Genomic DNA, 22485 nt, shown 5'->3' on the forward strand with positions numbered 1-22485 from the left:
CCCTCTCAGTAACTGCCCCACTACCCCTGCGCTCCACCGTCCCAGTAACTGCCCCACAACCCCTGCACTCCACCCTCTCAGTAACTGCCCCACTACCCCTGCACTCCTCCCTCCCAGTAACTGGCCCACTACCCCTGCACTCCACCCTCCCAGTAACTGGCCCACTACCCCTGCACTCCACCCTCCCAGTAACTGCCCCACTACCCCTGCACTCCACCCTCCCAGTAACTGCCCCACTACCCCTGCACTCCACCCTCCCAGTAACTGCCCCACTACCCCTGCACTCCACCCTCCCAGTAACTGCCCCACAACCCCTGCACTCCACCCTCTCAGTAACTGCCCCACTACCCCTGAACTCCACCCTCCCAGTAACTGCCCCACTACCCCTGCACTCCACCCTCCCAGTAACTGCCCCACTACCCCTGCACTCCACCCTCCCAGTAACTGCCCCACTACCCCTGCACTCCACCCTCCCAGTAACTGCCCCACTACCCCTGCACTCCACCCTCCCAGTAACTGCCCCACTACCCCTGCACTCCACCCTCCCAGTAAATGGCCCACTACCCCTGTACTCCACCCTCCCAGTAACTGGCCCACTACCCCTGCACTCCACCCTCCCAGTAACTGGCTCACTACCCCTGCACTCCACCCTCTCAGTAACTGGCCCACTACCCCTGCACTCCACCCTCCCAGTAACTGGCCCACTACCCCTGCACTCCACCCTCTCAGTAACTGGCCCACTACCCCTGCACTCCACCCTCTCAGTAACTGGCCCACTACCCCTGCACTCCACCCTCCCAGTAACTGGCCCACTACCCCTGCACTCCACCCTCCCAGTAACTGGCCCACTACCCCTGCACTCCACCCTCCCAGTAACTGGCCCACTACCCCTGCACTCCACCCTCTCAGTAACTGGCCCACTACCCCTGCACTCCACCCTCCCAGTAACTTCCCCATTACCCTGCACTCCACCCTCCCAGTAACTTCCCCATTACCCTGCACTCCACCCTCTCAGTAACTGCCCCACTACCCCTGCACTCCACCCTCCCAGTAACTGGCCCACTACCCCTGCACTCCACCCTCCCAGTAACTGGCCCACTACCCCTGCACTCCACCCTCCCAGTAACTGGCCCACTACCCCTGCACTCCACCCTCCCAGTAACTGGCCCACTACCCCTGCACTCCACCCTCCCAGTAACTGGCCCACTACCCCTGCACTCCACCCTCTCAGTAACTGGCCCACTACCCCTGCACTCCACCCTCCCAGTAACTGGCCCACTACCCCTGCACTCCACCCTCCCAGTAACTGGCCCACTACCCCTGCACTCCACCCTCCCAGTAACTGGCCCACTACCCCTGCACTCCACCCTCCCAGTAACTGGCCCACTACCCCTGCACTCCACCCTCCCAGCAACTGGCCCACTACCCCTGCACTCCACCCTCCCAGTAACTGGCCCACTACCCCTGCACTCCACCCTCCCAGTAACTGGCCCACTACTCTGCACTCCACCCTCCCAGTAATTGCCCCACTACCCCTGCACTCCACCCTCCCAGTAACTGCCCCACTACCCCTGCACTCCACCCTCCCAGTAACTGGCCCACTACTCTGCACTCCACCCTCCCAGTAATTGCCCCACTACCCCTGCACTCCACCCTCCCAGTAATTGCCCCACTACCCCTGCACTCCACCCTCCCAGTAACTGCCCCACTACCCCTGCACTCCACCCTCCCAGTAACTGCTCCAACCCCACTCCACTGGACACCCCTCCCAGTAACTGCCCCAACCCCACTTCCTCTTGACACCTCTCTTCTCCCAGTAACTGCCTCAACCCTACCTTCCTGAGACAACACTCCCACCTAGTAACTGCCCCAAACCCACTTCACCTGACACCCCACACCACTAAAGGGATGTAGTGACATTATCAGCAGTTGGGATCCCGGCGATCTGGATACCGACTCCGGAATCCCGACCGCTGACAATGCCGACAGCCGGAATGCCGGCTAAAAGGGGCTATTCCCATTCGTGGGTGTCCCCACTAACCTTATGCCCTCTAACTCACAGAAACTTATTAGCATAACAGAAAGAGAGAAGAAGCCCAGGGCCGTAATAATGTAATACAGTAACATAGTAATTACTCTCACATAAAGTCACGGCCTGGTCTCTTTAATTACCCACAGTGTAATCACACTAAGGATTTGGGGGATCATTCCGAGTTGATTGCTCGCTGCCGAATTTCACAGCGTAGCGATCAGGTTTCTACTGCGCATGCATATGCACCGCAATGCGAACGCGCATCGTATGGGTACAAAGCAGATTGTTGCTGAGCGGGGGTTTTAACGAAGAATCCATTCGCATAGCCAATCGCAAGGGGATTGACAGGAAGAGGGCGTTTATGGGTGTCAACTGACCGTTTTCTGGGAGTGGTAGGAAAAACACAGGCGTGTCCGGGGCGTTTGGAGGACGTCAATTCCGGCTCCAAAAAGACTGAAGTGATCGCAAGGGCTGAGTAAGTCCAGCGCTACTCAGAAACTGCACAAAATGTTTTTGAGTTCCGCTGCAAAGCCGTTCGCACACTTGCAAAGCGAAAATACACTCCCCCGTGGGCGGCGACTATGCGTTTGCACGGTTGCTAAAAGTAGCTAGCGAGCGACCGACTTGGAATGACCCCACTGGTACAGAGGTTTGGGGCTGACCACTGTCAGAAAATAATACCTTCAAATCAGGTTTACTTTCATTGCCTGTAGCTAGGACAACACAGATGTACGGTATGATGGATGTAGTTACATTTATAGCCAGTGCACATCTCTAATTGTTTTCAGTAAAAAAAAAACTACAATAAATCTGCTTAGAAGATAGTTGTCCAGACTGCTGGAATATGCATATCCCCTGTGACAGGTCCACATCTGCGGACATTTGTAGGAGTGGGAAAGTTTTGTACAAGCTCTTGCATGTCTCACAGTCACTGCCTCTGACCAAACTTTCCAGAGTCAAAACACAGTTGGGGTGAGAAGCTTGAACCATCGGTGCCATCAGCAGAAGCCTTAGAGGATAGGACAACTTCCGTCTTATACAATATGTTCCGTTCTCTTTCGCTTTCCTCCTGCTGCTGACAGTGACCGCCTTATCTGTCTCTGGCAGATTACTCCCTGAAAACTCCCTGGGCAGTCACCGCCTGGCTCTGCTGTGCTCAGGAAAATAAGAGCATGGTAAAAGGCAGGTTCATACTAGGAAACCTCAGAGGAATGCTCCGGCCTTTCAGGGGATGCAGTACATAATTCCTGGGACTGTAGGGGAGAGTGGCTCTTACTGTGAAAGCCGTGACACGTGTAATGTTTCTGTTTCTACAGGAATATGAGTTGTACGATAGAGAAGGTCCTGGCAGATGCAAAATCGTTGGTGGAGAGATTACGAGAACATGACGGTGCCGCAGAATCCCTTATTGAGCAGACGACCGTGCTCAACAAACGCGTAGAAGCTATGAAGCAGGTCTGTAATATTACACATTGGGAAGGGACCACAGAATTCTGTGGGGAAACATGAACTCGTTACGTTTTTACCACTATTGCATACAATATGTTAAGCTTTGCAGTGTTTTTTTTCTCTATGGCATCACTGCCCAAGTAGCAGAAGCCTCTATCCTGCACTGATGAGTCCCACACAGGGTGAAACAGTCTGTTTGTGGGTGAGATTCCCAGCCCTTGCCTGTATCATGTTCTGAGTACCCACAGGCTCAAATGGCTGCATAATAGTACATTTCATAATGTATATAGGGGGTCATTCCGAGTTGTTCGCTCACTAGCTGTTTTTAGCAGCCGTGCAAACGCTATGCCGCCTCCCACTGGGAGTGTATGTTAGCTTAGCAGAAGTGCGAACGAAAGGATCGCAGAGCGGCTACAAAGTTTTCTTGTGCAGTTTGAGAGTAGCTCAATACCTACTCAGCGCTTGCGATCACTTCAGACTGTTCAGTTCTTGTTTTGACGTCACAAACACGCCCAGCCACGCCTGCGTTTTTCCTGGCACGCCTGCGTTTTTTCGAACACTCCCTGAAAATGGTCAGTTGACACCCAGGCACGCCCTCTTCCTGTCAATCACTCTGAGGCCAGCAGTGCGACTGAAAAGCTTCGCTAGACCCTGTGTGAAACTACATCGTTTGTTGTAATAGTAAATCGCGCGTGTGCATTTCGCCGCATGCGCAGAAGTGCCGTTTTTTTGCATCATCGCTGCACAGCGAATGAATGCAGCTAGCGAACAACTCGGAATGACCCCCATAGTCACTAGGAAGGCGTTATCAAATGTTGGCATAACTTGCCCCACTCCAACCCTTCTAGTGTCTGACTCGCACATTTTTACTCGCAGCCCTGGAAATTCTACACGTTCGGCGCACAGCTGTTCACAGCTGATTGGATTCCCCCCTAAATATAATCCGATTCAGACAAGTGTATCAAATATACAAAAATACATTGAATTTGTCACATATATTCACGCATTGCACTCTCGCCTTCACATCAAAGCGTTGCTCTTTACAGAACCGCCAGCGCTACAAACACCAACTTTGGCGCCAGAGACAGACCTAGTCTCTACCATTGTGTTATCAGCTGCAGGCGAAGAAGCCCTTTATGTCTTCGTGTTATATATACAGAACTTTACTGAGCCATATATGTAAACGCTATTAATAACGTAAAAGTGCTTCTTATAGTCACCTTGATCATAAAAAATAGATGACTATTCTAGCATATAAAGACCTGGATGAAAAGCACAGAAAGGAGCAATGAACGTGGAAACTCCAATAAAGGTTATTTGGAGAAACATCCACTGCCATTGAACCTACTGTATAAACCACACCTGCCAACGTAACTGAAGTGAATGGACCATTAATTCCACAAACGCAGCTAATTCTGACATTTATATAGTGATTGTTTTGGTTCCAGTACCAGGAGGAGATCCTGGAACTGAACGAGGTGGCGAGACACCGGCCGCGGTCTACGCTGGTCTTGGGGATCCAGCAGGAGAACCGGCAGATCAGAGAACTGCAGCAGGAGAATAAAGGTCAGTACCGGGGTTCTCCTTCCAGGGATCTGCATGATAGAGGTTCTATTATTTTTTCAGCGCTTAGCGTTCCTTTACTTTGAAGTGTGTCCAGTCATGTGACAATGCGGCAAAAATTGAACATTTTCCCCCATGGATATAGGCGGCCATATACATGAGCGCGCACTGGGAATACTGGAAAATCGTGCATGAAATGACACTCCTAATCACAGTAAATGTTCTGCTTTCCTTTGCATGGACGGATCTAGACTTTTCTTTTAGGGGGGGCAGTTTACTGTTTAATCTTGACTCCTCCCCTCTCCAGTCCCAACTCCTCCCATCTGCAATCCTAACTCCTCCTCTCAATTCATGAAAAACTGAACTTTTTGAGTGAGACTGAGATAGAGCTTTGTGATTGTTCTATGTACATGTGACTGTGCTGTGGGGTAATTGTATTTATTAGCCCTAGTACCCACACACCTGCAAGAGAGGGGCAAATGCTCTGTAACCCTTGCTCTCCTGGCTCCTCTGTGCTGCTGTGGTACAGGCCGCAGCACAGCGTTCTGCCTCAGGCTCTCCCTGGAGAGCTCTCTTCTGCTCAAAAAGTGGGCTTGGCTATGACTGTGTTGGGGTGGGTGGTCGCCCCCTTCACCTCCTTCTAAATCCGGCCCTGTTCCTTTGTCTATATTGAACGCCACATCCCATGTGTATCTACCCTTAATGCTATATATAATACATTGCTCACCTGGATTGTGTAATGAGAAACCCACATGCAGTGCCTAGCTGTCATTTTAATGCGTTTCCTACGTATAAAATGTATCTTCAATGTGCAATCTTTAATAGAGCTGCACACGTCTTTGGAAGAACACCAGTCTGCGCTGGAGCTGATCATGAGCAAGTACAGAGAGCAGATGTTCCGCCTACTGATGGCGAGCAAGAAAGACGACCCGGGGATAATTGTGAAACTGAAAGAGCAGCATTCCAAGGTACCCAGATTCCTGTACAGGTGTTGTCCCCGGTGTGGCTCATTAAGAGGCCGCTGGTCTGCAGGGGATGGATTACTGATTGGATTTGATTAGTGGGGATGACTTGGTTTGCGAAGGTCTGGTCGGGAAGTTCAGTCTTGCATGTCTTGCATGTTTTCTCGGTGCTAAAAATGAAATATAGTTTTATTTATTTCGTCATTAATTAGTCCTATTGTGCTGAAACAGCAGCATAGACCATCTTACAGCATCTCATTTCAGGATGCCTTTATTTTTATTAGGAATTACAAAGCCACATTGATAAAATCACTGAGATGACCGCGGTGATGAAGCAGGCAGTTGAAATGGATGAGCAGCGCGGTAACCTGGAACACGACCGAATCCTAAACCTTGAGGTACGTATTCCGTCTGTTGTTACACCCAACTGGCCTGACAAATGGGACATTACATTTACACCCCCATACTTACCCCGTTCCTGATGGCATGGCGTCTCCGGCTGAGAGTGTCCCGTCTCCCTAGCAGTGGGAGACGAGAGTAAATAATTATTTAGATATGCTGGGGAATGTTAGGGTAGAAGTGGCGAGAAATTGGTGACCATTGAAGGAAAGAAACGAGAGATAAAGGGCAGAGAGGAAACAAAGTTTCTAACCAAGTGTTCCTTGTGCAAGTCACATGTGATGTGTTTTAAAGTATTCTATGGGGGCGATACAAATGTTTTTTTTGGACGCCCAAAGTAATGGCCGCCTATCGGAGCAATTCAGTTGTTGCACTGATCAGGCGTCCATTACTTTATACACGGCCATAGACGGGAACAGCGTCTAATTTCCTTCTTGCTGCCTCCTGATGTGGCTAGTAGAAATGTGTGTCCCGTGGCTAACGGGTGTCTAAACAAAGCAATTGAATAGCTCCATTTTGTGTCTTCCTAGTGGTAGCCACAGGTGAAAACAATTGAATCGCCCCACTATAAGTTCTTTATTCTGCAATCAACTTAAAACTGAATCAGCGTGTAATTCTATCATCCACGATCTTTCTTTAATGTAAATGCTGCCACTGGTTTAAACTTTTTAGCTCGGACTTACACGTTGTATAGAACGCAAAGAAAAGCAATTGAATGCAAATATACGGTTTTCTTGACTGTGACCGTATACTGGCAGAGAGTGGACACTGGAGATCTTTTGTGGGTTGCATGCCACTACAGCAGGGCCTGCGCCGACACTGTACCAGAAACCATTGGAGCACGTGATGGCTCTGTGTGTTATTACCGGTATTTACAGGAACAAATTGTTACGCTAAAGATCTTTTACAGTCTAGAGATTCTCTACAGATAGCCCAGTAAATGGAAAACGAACTCTTATAGCCAGTACCTCATACAGTGTGTGAAAGGAAACTACAGATATTGGGCCAGATGTACTAAGCCTTAAAACGTTCTAAAGTACCAGCCAATCAGCTCCTAACTGTCATTTTTCAAACACATCCTGGATATGGCAGCTAGGTTCTGATTGGCTGGTACGTTATCACTTTTCAAAGCTCAGTACTTCTTCCCCTTTATGAGAATTTGATGCTTTATTTATGAAATAAACAAGTGTGTTCTGCTCGTTCTTCACACAGGAGTTTCTGGTTGTCACGGTTATAAATATAAATTAGCGTTAAAAATTTGGTAAATCTATACAGATGTAAATTTGAGACGTGTTAATGTAAGTATATATGAATCCATGGTTCTTGGCGTTACCCGAGGAGCACCCGTAGCAGAACAGTAAAAAGTGACAGGACCATTTTTGTAGTTTATTAAATTCTACCCGCCTGGAGGTGCAATCCACATTTTGATCCGATTGTCCGTTTGGACGTTATCATTCATGCACTGCAAGCCGCGCATTGGTAATGACGTCATTATGTTATCCCCCTTTGTCATCCCCTTATGGGAGGTTTAAAATTCTAATTACGTAGTTTTCCTATTTCCCACCTGAAGAATACCTGTGTTACATTTCATCTTCCTAACATATCGGGAAGAGAATTAGTGATGAGTGAGTGAGAGAGTTGAGGGCTTTCGTGTATATATATATATATATATATATATATATATCCGCAAAGGTCTCTGGGGAGGATATTGATGCCCATAATTCTGACGTGAAATGTTGCTTCAGTTACACATATATTCAGCAGGTGAAGCGCAAACATCTAGTGCATTATGGGGGTATGGGTTGTTGGGTTGACAGTCATTAGGTCGACCACTATTGGTTAACATGCATTAGGTCGACGTGTACAGGTCAAAAGGTCGACATGAGGTTTTTCTTTTTTTTTTCTTTTTTTGGTGTCAATTTCTTCGTAAAGAGACTGGGAACCCCAATTAGTGCACCGTGTTCGCTCGCGTTACCGTTCCCAATCGTAGTCCACGTGGATTGTAAAGTATGAAAGTCACACAAAAAAAAAAATGTGAACAACTCGTGTTGATCTTTTGAACTGTCACCCTAATGACCGTATCCCCATTCTGGGACTTGTTGTTCTCTACCACCTGAAGAGCCACCGGTTGCTTGCTTTCCTATATTCCGTTATGACATGTCAGTGTTTTTATTTACCATTTATCACTGACCATATTCTGTATCACTTGTGATTATTACATATATGGTTTTGTTTTTTTCTCTTACGTCTTAGAGGATGCTGGGGACTCCGTAAGGACCATGGGGTATAGACGGGCTCCGCAGGAGACATGGGCACTCTAAAGACTTTAAATGGGTGTGCACTGGCTCCTCCCTCTATGCCCCTCCTCCAGACCTCAGTTAGATCTTGTGCCCAGAGGAGAAGGGTGCACTGCAGGGGAGCTCTACTGAGTTTCTCTGAAAATACTTTTTGTTAGGTTTTTTATTTTCAGGGAGCACTGCTGGCAACAGGCTCCCTGCATCGTGGGACTGAGGGGAGAGAAGCAGACCTACTTAACTGATAGGTTCTGCTTCTTAGGCTACTGGACACCATTAGCTCCAGAGGGTCGGAACACAGGTGTCGTCCTCGCTGTTCGTCCCGGAGCCGCGCCGCCGTCCTCCTCACAGAGCCGGAAGATAGAAGCCGGGTGAGTATAAGAAGAAAGAAGACTTCACAGGCGGCAGAAGACTTCAGATCTTCACTGAGGTACCCGCTGAGCGCCATTGCTCCCACACTCACACACACTGATGGCACTGTAAGGGTGCAGGGCGCAGGGGGGGCGCCCTGGGCAGCAAAAATAACCTCTAGGGACACTGGCCATGATATTATATACTGCGGAGACAGTATATTAGAAATCCCCCGCCAGTATAAAGATTTTGAGCGGGACCGAAGCCCGCCGTTGAGGGGGCGGAGCTTGATCCTCCAGCACTAACTAGCGCCATTTTTCTCCACAGCAAGCTGCAGAGAAGCTGCTCCCCGGACTCTCCCCTGCTGAACTCAAGTACAGAGGGCAAAAAAGAGGGGGGGGGGACATTTAATTGGCACAGTGAGTGTATTATTTCATATATAATAGAGCGCTGTACAGTCTGGGATTTTATTCCAGTGTTCAGTGGCGTTGGGTGTGTGCTGGCATACTCTCTCTGTCTCTCCAAAGGGCCTTATTGGGGGGCTGTCCCTATAATTGTATATCCCAGTGTGTGTGGGGGTGTCAGTACGTGTGTGTCGACACGTCTGAAGCAGAAGGCTCGTCTAAGGAGGAGGTAGAGCAGATGATTGTGGTGTCCGTCGGCGACGCCGACACCTGATTGGTTGGATATGTGGAATGTTTTAAATGCAAATGTGTCTTTATTACATAAAAGATTGGATAAAGCAGAGTCCAGAGAAAAAGCCGGGAGTCCATCCATGGCTTTGACTGTGTCACAGGGCCCTTCGGGCTCTCATAAACGTCCCCTGTCCCAGGTGGCAGACACTGATACCGACACGGATTCTGACTCCAGTGTCGACTACGATGATGCGAGGTTACACCCAAGGGTGGCCAAAAGTATTCATTATATGATTATTGCAATAAAAGATGTTTTGCATATCACAGAAACTGCAGATTCCCAAGAGAATTCTTATGGCGTATCCTTTCCCCGCACGGGACAGGTTACGGTGGGAATCCTCGCCCAGGGTAGACAAGGCTTTGACGCGCTTGTCCAAAAAGGTGGCGCTACCGTCTCCTGACACGGCAGCCCTCAAGGATCCTGCTGATCGCAGACAGGAGACTACCTTAAAATCAATTTATTATTATATGCACATACGGGTGCCTTGCTCAGACCGTAGTAGCATCGGCATGGATATGTAGCGCAATAACAGCATGGGCAGATAACTTGTCATCTGACATTGACACCCTAGATAAGGATAGCATTTTATTGACCTTGGGTCATATTAAAGACGCAGCATTATATATGAGAGACGCTGCGAGAGACGTGGGGCTGTTGGGTTCAAGAGCCAATGCCATGGCAATTTCTGCTAGGCGAGCCCTGTGGACCCGCCAATGGACGGGTGGTGCCGATTCAAAGAGACATATGGAAACTTTGCCTTACAAGGGTGAGGTTTTATTTGGGGAGGGCCTCGCGGACCTGGTTTCCACAGCTACCGCGGGTAAATCTTCTTTTTTGCCTTATGTTCCCCCACAGCAAAAGAAAACACCTCAATATCAGATGCAGTCCTTTCGGTCGCATAAGTCCAGAAGAGGTCGGGGCTCTTCCTTCCTCGCCAGAGGTAAGGGTAGAGGGAAAAGAATGCCTTCTTCGGCTAGTTCCCAGGAACAGAAGTCCTCCCTGGCTTCTACAAAATCCACCGCATGACGCTGGGGCTCCACTGCGGGAGTCTGCGCCGGTGGGGGCACGTCTTCGACTCTTCAGCCAGGTCTGGTTTCTGTCAGATTTGAATCCTTGGGCGATAGAAATTGTATCCCAAGGCTACAAACTGGAATTCGAAGAAGTGCCTCCTCGCCGATTTTTCAAGTCTGCTTTGCCAGCTTCTCCCCCAGAGAGGGAAATAGTATTAGCTGCAATACAAAAGCTGTGTCGACAGCAAGTGATTATCAAGGTTCCCCTAATGCAACAGGGGAAAGGGTACTATTCAACCCTATCTGTGGTCCCGAAACCAGATGGCTCGGTCAGACCCATTCTGAATCTAAAATCCCTAAACCTGTATCTAAAAAAGTTCAAATTCAAGCTGGAATCTCTCCGGGCAGTGATCTCCAGCCTGGAAGGGGGGGATTTTATGGTATCACTAGACATAAAGGATGCATACCTTCATGTCCCCATTTATCCTCCTCGTCAGGCGTACCTGAGATTCGCTGTACAGGACTGTCATTACCAGTTTCAGACGTTGCCGTTTGGGCTTTCCACAGCCCCGAGGATTTTCACCAAGGTAATGGCGGAAATGATGGTGCTCCTACGCAGGCAAGGAGTCACAATTATCCCATACTTGGACGATCTCCTGATAAAAGCGAGATCAAAGGAACAATTACAGAAAAGCGTGTCACTCTCCCTGAGAGTGCTGCAGCAACACGGCTGGATCCTAAATCTGCCAAAGTCGCAGTTGATTCCAGCGACTCTGCTATCATTTTTAGGCATGATTCTGGACACGGACAAGAAGAGGGTTTTTCTCCCAACGGAAAAAGCCCAGGAACTCCAGAGCATGGTCAGAGACCTGTTAAAGCCAAAAAGAGTGTCAGTTCATCAATGCACTCGAGTACTGGGAAAGATAGTGGGGGCTTACGAGGCCATCCCTTTTGGCAGGTTCCATGCAAGGACATTTCAGTGGGACCTTCTGGACAAGTGGTCGGGGTCCCATCTGCAAATACATCAGAAGATAAGCCTGTCCCCTAGGGCCAGGGTATCTCTACTGTGGTGGCTGCAGAGTGCTCACCTTCTGGAGGGTCGCAGGTTCGGCATTCAAGACTGGGTTCTGGTAACCACGGACGCGAGCCTCCGAGGATGGGGAGCAGTCACACAAGGAAGAAATTTTCAGGGACTGTGGTCAAGCCATGAGGCTTGTCTACACATCAACGTGCTGGAATTAAGGGCCATATACAACGGCCTACGACAAGCGGAGACTCTTCTTCGCGACCTACCTGTTCTGATTCAATCGGACAACGTCACAGCAGTGGCTCATGTAAACCGCCAAGGCGGGACAAGGAGCAGAGTGGCAATGGCGGAAGCCACCAGGATTCTTCGCTGGGCGGAAAATCACGTAAGCGCACTGTCAGCAGTCTTCATTCCGGGAGTGGACAACTGGGAAGCAGACTTCCTCAGCAGACACGATCTCCATCCAGGAGAGTGGGGTCTTCAGCAAGAAGTTTTTGCAGAAATAACAAGTCGTTGGGGACTTCCTCAAATAGACATGATGGCGTCACGCCTCAACAAGAAACTTCGGAGGTATTGTTCCAGATCAAGGGACCCTCAGGCTGTAGCGGTAGATGCCCTGGTGACGCCATGGGTGTTTCTGTCGGTCTATGTCTTCCCTCCTCTTCCACTCATTTCAAAAATATTGAGAATCATAAGACGAAAAAGAGTCCAGACAATACTCATTGTTCCGGATTGGCCTCGAAGGGCCTGGTATTCAGATCTTCAGGAAATGCTCACAGAAGATCCGTGGTCTCTTCCTCCCAGGGAGGACCTGTTGCAGCAGGGGCCCTGCGTGTTCCAAGACTTACCGCGGTTATGTTTGACGGAATGGCGGTTGAACGCCAAATCCTAGCTAGGAAAGGTATTCCGGGGGAAGTCATCCCTACTCTGATAAAAGCTAGGAAGGAGGTGACGGCGAAACATTATCACCGTATCTGGAGGAAATATGTATCTTGGTGTGAAGCCAAGAATGCTCCTGCGGAAGATTTCCACCTGGGCCGTTTTCTCCACTTTCTGCAGACAGGAGTGGATATGGGCCTAAAGTTAGGCTCTATTAAGGTGCAGATTTCGGCCCTGTCAATATTCTTTCAGAAGGAATTGGCTTCTATCCCGGAAGTCCAGACTTTTGTAAAGGGAGTGCTGCACATCCTGCCTCCTTTTGTGCCCCCGGTGGTGCCATGGGACCTTAATGTGGTGTTACAGTTCCTTAAGTCACACTGGTTTGAACCTCTTCAAACAGATGAGTTAAAATTTCTCACTTGGAAAGTGGTCATGTTGCTAGCCTTGGCATCTGCGAGGCGGGTGTCCGAATTGGCGGCTTTGTCTCACAAAAGCCCCTATCTGATTTTCCATGTGGATAGAGCAGAGTTGAGGACTCGTCCTCAATTTTTGCCTAAGGTGGTTTCATCGTTTCATATGAACCAACCTATTGTGGTGACTTGGAGGATTCCTAGTCTCTTGATGTAGTTCGGGCATTAAAAATTAATGTAGCCAGGACGGCTCGAGTTCGGAAAACAGAGGCACTGTTTGTCCTGTATGCGGCCAACAAAGTTGGCGCTCCTGCTTCTAAGCAGACTATTGCTCGCTGGATCTGTAACACGATTCAGCAGGCTCATTCTACGGCTGGATTGCCGTTACCTAATTCGGTAAAGGCCCATTCCACTAGGAAGGTGGGCTCTTCTTGGGCGGCTGCCCGAGGCATCTCGGCTTTACAGCCTTTGCAAAATTCTACAAGTTTGATACCCTGGCTGATGAGGACCTGATGTTTGCTCAATCAGTGCTGCAGAGTCATCCGCACTCTCCCGCCCGGTCTGGAGCTTTGGTATAATCCCCATGGTCCTTACGGAGTCCCCAGCATCCTCTAGGACGTAAGAGAAAATAAGATTTTAAACCTACAGGTAAATCTTTTTCTCCTAGTCCGTAGAGGATGCTGGGCGCCCGTCCCAGTGCGGACTACTTTTCTGCAAGGCTTGTATATAGTTATTGCTTACATAAGGGTTATGTTACAGTTTAGAACAGTCTTTGGCTCATACTGTTAACTGGTTGCGTATATTCCAGGTTGTACGGTGTGAATGGTGTGGGCTGGTATGAATCTTGCCCTTAGATTAACAAAAATCCTTTCCTCGTACTGTCCGTCTCCTCTGGGCACAGTTCTTTAACTGAGGTCTGGAGGAGGGGCATAGAGGGAGGAGCCAGTGCACACCCATCTAAAGTCTTTAGAGTGCCTATGTCTCCCGCGGAGCCCGTCTATACCCCATGGTCCTTACGGAGTCCCCAGCATCCTCTACGGACTAGGAGAAAAAGATTTACCGGTAGGTTTAAAATCTTATTTTTTTTTTACCCCCCTGACAGCAAGAGAACAAGGGGTTACGGGAAATCCTGCAGATCACACGGGAATCGTTCCTCAGTCTCAGAAAGGAGGACGCGCTGGACAACCAGTCTCTGTCCATCTTGGTACACAGCGCTGATCTCAGCCTACGGAAGAGCTGAGACTGCCCGCCACCAGGCTTACGTCCTCAGCGTTGGCGTGTACAGAACCAGAGACAAGCTAAATATACAGACTGACTCTTCTGCCCTCTACTGGTACACTGGAAAACTGACATTTCATCTAATCAAAGATCTCCAAAAATTGTCCTTACTTTAGATGCAACGTTGCATGAAACCGGAGACTTTATTTTACTACTAGCACAAGATGGCGGCATTTATGTATAGGGCATTGTACAGTCGACACCTATTTTTGCTTGGAAACTTGAAAAATCCTAAAGTGCTATTTTTTAAAGGAAAAGTATCGGCAAGAAGAATAGGAAGACTGAGAAATAATTTTCTTTATGGCATGGAAGGAAGTGTCATGGAAGAGAATAGATGATCATTACATTCCTTCAAATATCCGTACAGTTCTGTATTTAACGGGAGGAATCACTTATTCACTTATCACCTACGTGGCGTCGAGGCGGCCATTTTGTTGGTTGACCCAACATATTTATGACCATGCAGCCCATGTGTCTCGTGAATTCATAGGCTGCATTTACCTGAAGATTTCTTGGTTCATACCCACAGAATGGCTCCCCCTACTGTTGTAAGTGATGGGTGCAAGTAAAGATATTTTATTTATGGTTGGTTCAGAGTGTCTGTATGCAATTTCTGTTGTTGCTGTTGTATGTGACTGCGTCGGCGATCGTGCTCAGAGATACCACTATTTTAGACGTTGATGAATCATTGTGTAGTTAACACATTAAACATATATTTGGTTATGTACGCTTTTGTGGCATTGATTCCTGATGACTAATCCTAAAACAACAACTTCTAATAGACGTCCTGCTAATAGAACCACTGGGGGACACAACCTTCTGCCTCGCTGGTCTCATTTTACAAAATATACAGCGAACAGAGAACAATCGATTGCACTCGGTTGCACAACATTTCTAGATGTAATTGGCCCAACATTTCCAGATGTAATTGGCCCAACATTTCCAGATGTAGCCAGATTGGGCAGGTATCCTATGGCATTTGCTCCTGTCTGTCTTTTGGTTTCCTCTCGGCAGAATTCATTTTTCTACACCTCTTCGCCCATTAAATATACACTCCTATGCCTCCTCTATACATCCAACATCCAAATCTATTTATTATCTATTTATTAACAGTTTCTTATATAGCGCAGCATATTCCGTTGCGCTTTACAATTAGAACAACAGTTATAGAACAAACCTGGGTAAAAACAAACAGACATAGAGGTAGGAAGGCCCTGCTCACAAGCGAGGGAAATAGGCATTGATACACAAGGATAGATGCTACCTGTTACATAATGGTTCCCCAGATTGCTAGATTCTTAATGGGTTGTATGATATGATCACCCAGCAATGTTAGAAGACAAAATATGTGATGTTATGTGTACTGTACAGAGAGGATGTAATTAGATAGGGAAGCGTTGCAGGATATGTGGGTGGGTCTGGAATTTGATACGCTTGTCTGAAGAGGTGAGTTTTCAGGGAACGTTTAAAGGTTTGGAGACTATTGTGCGTGGGAGGGCATTCCGCAGAATGGGGGAAGCCCGGATAAAGTCCTTTAATTTTGAGTGGGAACAAGTAATACGTGTGGATGAGAGACGCAGATCTTGTGCAGAGCGGAGAGGTCGGGTAGGGAGATATTTTGAGATGAGTGAAGAGATGTATGTTGGTGCAGTTTGGTTAATGGCCTTGTATGTAAGTAAAAGTATTTTATATTGAATACGGTAGAATACAAGTAACCAATGGAGGGACTGACGGAGCGGATCTGCAGACGATGAACGTCTAGCGAGGAAGGTTAGCTCCGCAGCTGCATTCAAAATGGATTGTAGTGGTGAGAGCCTATGTTTGGGAAGACCAGTAAGGAGACTATTGCAATAATCAATGCGGGAGATGATGAGAGCATGGATTATCGTTTTTGCAGTGTCTTGTGTAAGATAAGGACATATTTTGGATATGTTTTTCAGGTGCATGTAACAAGAATTAGAGACAGATTGAATATGTGGAACAAAGGACAGATCAGAGTCAAGGGTGACACCTAGGCAGCGAGCTTGTGGGGTAGGGCGGATAGTCTCATTGTCAACAGTTATAGAGATACCAGGTTGGTAACTACTCTTGGCTGGTGGGAAAATAATTCTGTTTTGGAAATATTAAGCTTGAGGTGGCGAGATGACATCCAAGATGAAATGGCAGAGAGGCATCCAGTGACACGGCCCAGTACAGATGGTGATAAATCTGGGGAGGATAGATAGATTTGAGTATCATCAGATTACAAATGATGCTGAAATCCGAAGGAGCTGATTAGTTTACCAAGAGATGAGGTAAATCTAGCTCTCCTCCCTCGGCCACCTCTCCACTATCTCCACTTACTGCAGATGTCCGAACACTACCTAGAGCTCAACGTTGTTCCCCGTGATTGCGGCAGCTGCTCATGATTCATAGAGGCAGCAGGGATCGCTAGGGGAAGAACTGAGGTGGTAAGATCAATGACCGCTGTGCACATGCGGTTCTGCAGCTGATCTGAGATGGCAACCAATAGATATTCCAAACATCCCTATCCTTGGTGTGACAGCGCCACCGTATCATTTTGCCACTGCTGTCACAGATTGTAACTTTCTTGTTTGTGGGAAGGGGATTATGTTTGAGGTGAGCACAAAGCTGATCTAAACTGCAGCTGACTGTTATTCCACCTGACAGGTTTATAGGGGGTGTTTAATAGACGTTATACCAAGTTATGGTTTGGCACTCATGACCAAACTAAGGGGGAGATTTACTAAGCCTTGGAGAGAGCTAAACGACCAACCAATCAGCTCCTGTCATTTTTCAACCCAGCCTGTAACATGGCAGTTAGGAGCTGATTGTTGGAACTTTATCTCTCGACACTTTTTCACTCTATTGATGCACTGATGGGGTCCATAAAACGTACTTGTGTGATGGTTCGCTTTTACTATTCTCTCCACTGAGCTCAGCAATGTAACAACTCTAAGCTGGTGCAAAAAAGTCACTTGAGTGCAGTTCATTTAGGTAAGTACCAGTGCTGAATATTCCCATGAAGACTTCTCCTGCTCAGCGCGTTTCCAAATGTCTTCCTCGCAAGCGCTTCTGTGGAAGAAGGAAATTTAAAAACGCGTTTGTCACTAAACTCCAAGCCCTGGAGCGCCAACATAAACTCTCTCCTACCCCGTCTAATCTAGAGCCCCTGTTAGAAGCTAGAAATGCAATGTCACTCTCTCTGTCGGGAACGTACGGCGAAGACTCTTCAGAGACTTAACCAGACCTTCTACGAGAAAGGCGACAAAGCCGATAGAATCCTGGCTTCCCGTCTTAGAGCACAACGATCACGAAATAATATCCTAGCAGTGCACACCGACTCTGGTGAAGTCACGTATGACCCAGGGGGCATAAACAGGGTGTTCCGGGATTATTACACTAAACTATATAATTTAAACCCCACTGCTCCAAATCCCGGCCCCCCAGACGCGTTAATATCAGAATTCTTACGCCGAGCCGATCTCCCTCGACTATCTGACATCGACTCTGTGGAGCTGAATAGAGATATCACAGAGGAAGAAATAACGGCCGTCCTAAGAAATCTTAAATCTTCTAAAGCCCCGGGCCCTGATGGCTTCTCGGCCTCTTACTATAAAAAATTTGCCTCCTTGTTGGTCCCCCATCTCAGGGTATTGTTCAACGCAGTACTACATGGCACCCCATTCCCAAGTACTATGCTGGAGGCTAGAGACATAGTCATCCATAAAGAGGGCAGAGAGCCACGAAATTGCGCTAACTATCGCCCGATATCCTTATTGAACCTAGACATCAAAATATACGCAAAGATCTTGGCTACCCGCCTCAATGGTGTGCTTCCTGATCTGATACATTATGACCAGGTGGGATTTATCCCAGGACGCCAGGCCAGGGACAACACTAGAAAAGCGATTGACATTATCCAATTGTTGAATGGCAGACAAACCCCATCTATTATCCTTTCTCTCGACGCTGAGAAGGCGTTCGACCGTATCTCTTGGCCATTCTTGTTTCAGACTCTACAGGCGTTCGGGATATCGGCGGAATTTCTGACTGGTGTCTCTGCCCTCTACTCCTCTCCAATAGCAAAGGTCCTTACCAACGGAATACTGTCCCCCTCCTTCCCGTTAGCTAATGGGACTAGGCAGGGGTGTCCTCTCTCCCCCCTGGTGTTTGCCATGGTCATTGAGCCATTGGCGGCTATGATAAGAAAATCCGGTAGTGTTCGGGGAGTGCAGGTGGGCTCACAGGAGTCTAAGATCTCGCTCTTCGCCGACGATGTACTACTATCTCTCACTCAGCCGCAGTCTTCCCTCCCCGCCCTATATCGGATTATAGAGGAATATGGCTCCCTGTCAGGTTATAAAATTAATTTTACTAAATCTGAAGCCATGTTACTACATGTACTTGGAGACCTCAAACGCTCCCTGCAGTCCTCCTATGACCTTCGATGGCAGACCAATAAGATCAAATACCTAGGTGTTTATATTACCTCTCATTATAATTCCCTATACTCTGAAAATTTCCCGCGGTTACTGACCAAGATCAAATCTGATTTGGCAAGATGGAGGACATACATCATATCCTGGCTGGGTAGGATTATTGCCCTCAAAATGACAGTTATGCCACAACTTCTGTACCTTTTCCAAACTCTACCTGTGAGGGTACCGGAGAAGGTTCTCAGAGATGCCCAGGCCTCATTTGTGAAGTTTGTCTGGAACGACAAACCCCCACGGATTGCCTTTACCGTGCTCCGGCTCCCCCGTTCCGAGGGGGGTCGAGGATTTCCCGATGTCAAATTTTATTATCTGGCTAGCCATCTAAGTCAAATGGTGGCCTCATTTGTACCCCGCGGCTGTATCGCCTGGGTTGATCTTACTGTGCTTTCTATGGGAATTCGGTCACTAGCTTCGCTGTGGGGCCTGGGCAAATCACATCTGCTGGCTCTCAAAAACACCTCTCCCTCCCTTAAATTTCACCTATCTATCTGGCACAAATCTCTTGCGAAATATAATCTGTCCTCCTCACACTCCCCTCTTACACCCCTATGGGATAACCCGGATTTCCCCGCTGGGGTCCCTCCCCGTAAATTCACATCCTGCTTTAACGCCCGGATCCTTGTGGCCCACGACCTATCCCTACAAGGCCATTGGATGTCAATAGACGATATTAAATCCAAATTTCCCTCACTGTCCCCTCCCTTCTTTGAATATTTTCAACTTCGTCATTTCCTCCTCTCCCTGCCTCAGGTCGACGCTCAACGGGACCTCACTCCCTTTGAGTCTCTATGTCTTGCAAAACCCATAAGCAGAGGTCTGATCTCGCAGATATATACCATGTTGGTTGGGACCTCCTCTGGACCGCAGACCCGCCATGAATGGGAGTGGGAGAGGGACCTGGGTCCCCCTCCAGACGAAGCCTGTTGGGAAGAAGTACGGGAGGGCATCGCTAAAAGCTCTATCTCTACCCGACTCAAGGAGACATCCTATAAATTGTATTATCAGTGGTATTATACCCCAGACAAACTATCTCGGATGTTCCCCTCTGCCACCCCGGTCTGCTGGCGGGGATGCGGTCAACGTGGTACTCTCCTCCACATTTGGTGGACCTGTCCACGTATTGTTAACTACTGGAAAAAAGTACTTGCCATACTGAACTCCTTATCTGGACTTATGCTCACATTGGACCCATGGATGTTTCTACTGGCCCGCCCACACCCAGACCTTGACCCCCTATTGAATAAATTATTTTCTCATATATTAGTAGCGGCTAAATCTTTAATAGCTAAAAATTGGAAAACCACTGCCCCTCCCACTATACCAGCTCTGAATAACTATATCTGGTTCGTAGCTAATATGGAAAAAATCACTTATTACCTGCATGACTGTCCCCACAAATTTGAGCTCGTTTGGGGTCCCTGGTTAATCGCGATGTCTCCTCCACTATGAGATCCAAACCATTCCTTTGACCCCGCCTGCCAGGCCTCCGACCGGGTTGCGCCAGGGCCCTCCCTCCGGGCACCGTCTTGCCCTTCCAGATCTCCTTTGGATATGCAATGTTACGTAACCCGAAGGTATGCTCATACTGTGTTTAGCGTATACACTCTCCATGGATATATCAGATGTTTTGCTTCTAATGTGGCATAGAACGGCTCTGTTGTCCCTTTTCTCTCCCTCTCTCTTTGTTTCCCCCCCACCCCCACCCCCCTCCCCCTCTCTCATTATTCCCTGACGTTCCTGTTTTCTCCATGTATATGCTCCCCGTCTGGGGAGAAAGTTTTGTTTATCTGTTTAAATATGCACAAATTATTTGAAAAACCAACACCATGACGACTGTCACTCATATTTTATTATGCTATTGATTCTGTATCATGTATCGTGGATTTGTCAGTCTCTCTTGGTGTAAATAAAATGTTTAAAAAAAAAACAAAAAAAAACGCGTTTGTCAGTTCCAGGCTCACTTTGCCTTCGACCTTTGATGTTGAACCGGGGGAACATATAGGAGAGAGTCAGGACTTTAAAAGTTCCTGATCCGGGGTGTCCGGTATCTCTGTCTCTTTGAAGCCTTGTTTCTCCACTTTCCGGTATGCGCTTTGGCGGTAGCATTATGTAGTGCTTTATAAAAAAAAAAAAAGAAGCTTTCTCCGGCAGGGTCCACAGGATAACAATGGGATATGATGGAGCGACAGCGGATTGGCACCAAACGATCACACGCTTTCAGTCCTCCCAGGATGCAACGGGCTCGTCCATATATCCCCGCCCACTTGCTCAGGCAAATCAGTTTTTTGTTTGGTGCGGCAGGAGCCGGACCATGGTCACAGGGCTGCTGTTCTATGGCAACCCTAAGCTTTCTTATTTTATTTTTATAGTCTTACTACGTTTTTTTTTTTGTTTTTTTGAGTGATCTTTCCTAACAGCGTCTTACACGCATATTGGAAAGAGTCGCTCCAACAACTCTCCGCCGGGTCGCAACAACGCTTACCCGCGGTACAAGTGCTGTCTGGACGGGCGTCTGTGTCGGATATAGCTAGCAGGTCCAGCAGACATTACCAGGCTGTGGCCGGAGCACGGGGAATAGGTAAGGCATCGGTTCTAATTAGAAGGGGAATACGGACACAGCCGCACTGTATTGGGAGGAGACTACCAAACAGTGGCTGGCGCGCCGCCACCACGGGTGCTTCAGCGCTAGGCCTTAGGGATCATAAGGCACCAGGATTAGTATGAGGCTGCGATCCCTAGGGTTGATGTCAGCGGTGGGGAGTCAGACGCTCTCCTGGTCGCCCCTCCCCCCAGTTCATGACCAGTTTCCGCGAGTCTCCCACCATGAACTGTTGCCTCACTTCCATCTCAGACGCTACCACGAGGGGTCTCGGTCGCAGCATAGGCCGCTGCGTCTATGTACACTAAGTGTTACCGCGAGGAGACCGGGCCGCAGACCGGTGCGTCTGCATGCACAGGCGTTCACTGAGCGTCTGTGTCCACTAAAAGTTCCCGGAGCGGCAGTGTACACTAGTAGCGTCTGGATCCACTCAGCGTCCGTGAACGTATTGATCGATCTTGGAAGTGGGGTGAGTCTCCCTGTATCCCACTCTACGGAGTACGGGTTATACAGCACTAAATTTCTATCTACTTTTGTCAGTATGAATAGTTAACTTTAGTGCCTATGGCATATGAGTCTGTGTACATTACTGTGGTTTTCTTCGCAATGCGTCTGAATACGTTAAATAACTATAGAACAGAATTCAGTAAATGTACTCCTACATACTTTGAAATGTGTTTGTAGTTGATAATATGCTCATATGACTAATATATAGACTGACTGCTAGTGTGATTGCTGACTTTATATATGTTTGTCAGTGGTTTCTTCTGAGCCTCAATGCTGGTGCTTGGGTTGGGGTCAGATTGATATCACTTTAAATATAGTAAAGTGATTACAGTCACAGATTGTGTAGTATACTGTGAAAAGCTGATAATTTATTATGTCTAAGAGCGGCAAAGGTGACGAGGTTACATTAACAGTAACCCCAACACTCATAACATGTTTATCCTGCAAAGTGGGATTATCCTCTCAGCATCTGGCACATGATGGGTTATGTACAAATTGTTTTGCGTTTCAGCAGATTGCAAGGCAGGTTC

General features: G+C 48.0%; 1 protein-coding gene across 5 annotated transcripts in view; it reads left to right on the forward strand.

Annotated features, from left to right (window-relative positions):
• FGFR1OP2 (FGFR1 oncogene partner 2) overlaps positions 1-15073 on the forward strand; it is a 17105-nt gene extending 2032 nt beyond the window's left edge. For 4 of the 5 annotated variants that reach the window (XM_063929112.1, XM_063929111.1, XM_063929110.1 and 1 more), the window contains exons 2-6: positions 3349-3487; positions 4930-5047; positions 5870-6012; positions 6291-6404; positions 14175-15073. In XM_063929112.1, the coding sequence (XP_063785182.1) occupies positions 3353-3487; positions 4930-5047; positions 5870-6012; positions 6291-6404; positions 14175-14312 (648 nt within the window). In that variant the 5' untranslated portion in view covers positions 3349-3352 and the 3' untranslated portion in view covers positions 14313-15073. Of the gene's footprint in view, positions 1-3130; positions 3215-3348; positions 3488-4929; positions 5048-5869; positions 6013-6290; positions 6405-14174 lie in introns of those variants that run through there. The other variant, XM_063929113.1, reaches the window with a different exon arrangement.
• The last annotated feature ends 7412 nt before the right edge of the window (positions 15074-22485 follow it).

This window comes from Pseudophryne corroboree, chromosome 6 (genome assembly GCF_028390025.1).
Source record: "Pseudophryne corroboree isolate aPseCor3 chromosome 6, aPseCor3.hap2, whole genome shotgun sequence".
NCBI classification, from domain to species: domain Eukaryota; kingdom Metazoa; phylum Chordata; class Amphibia; order Anura; family Myobatrachidae; genus Pseudophryne; species Pseudophryne corroboree.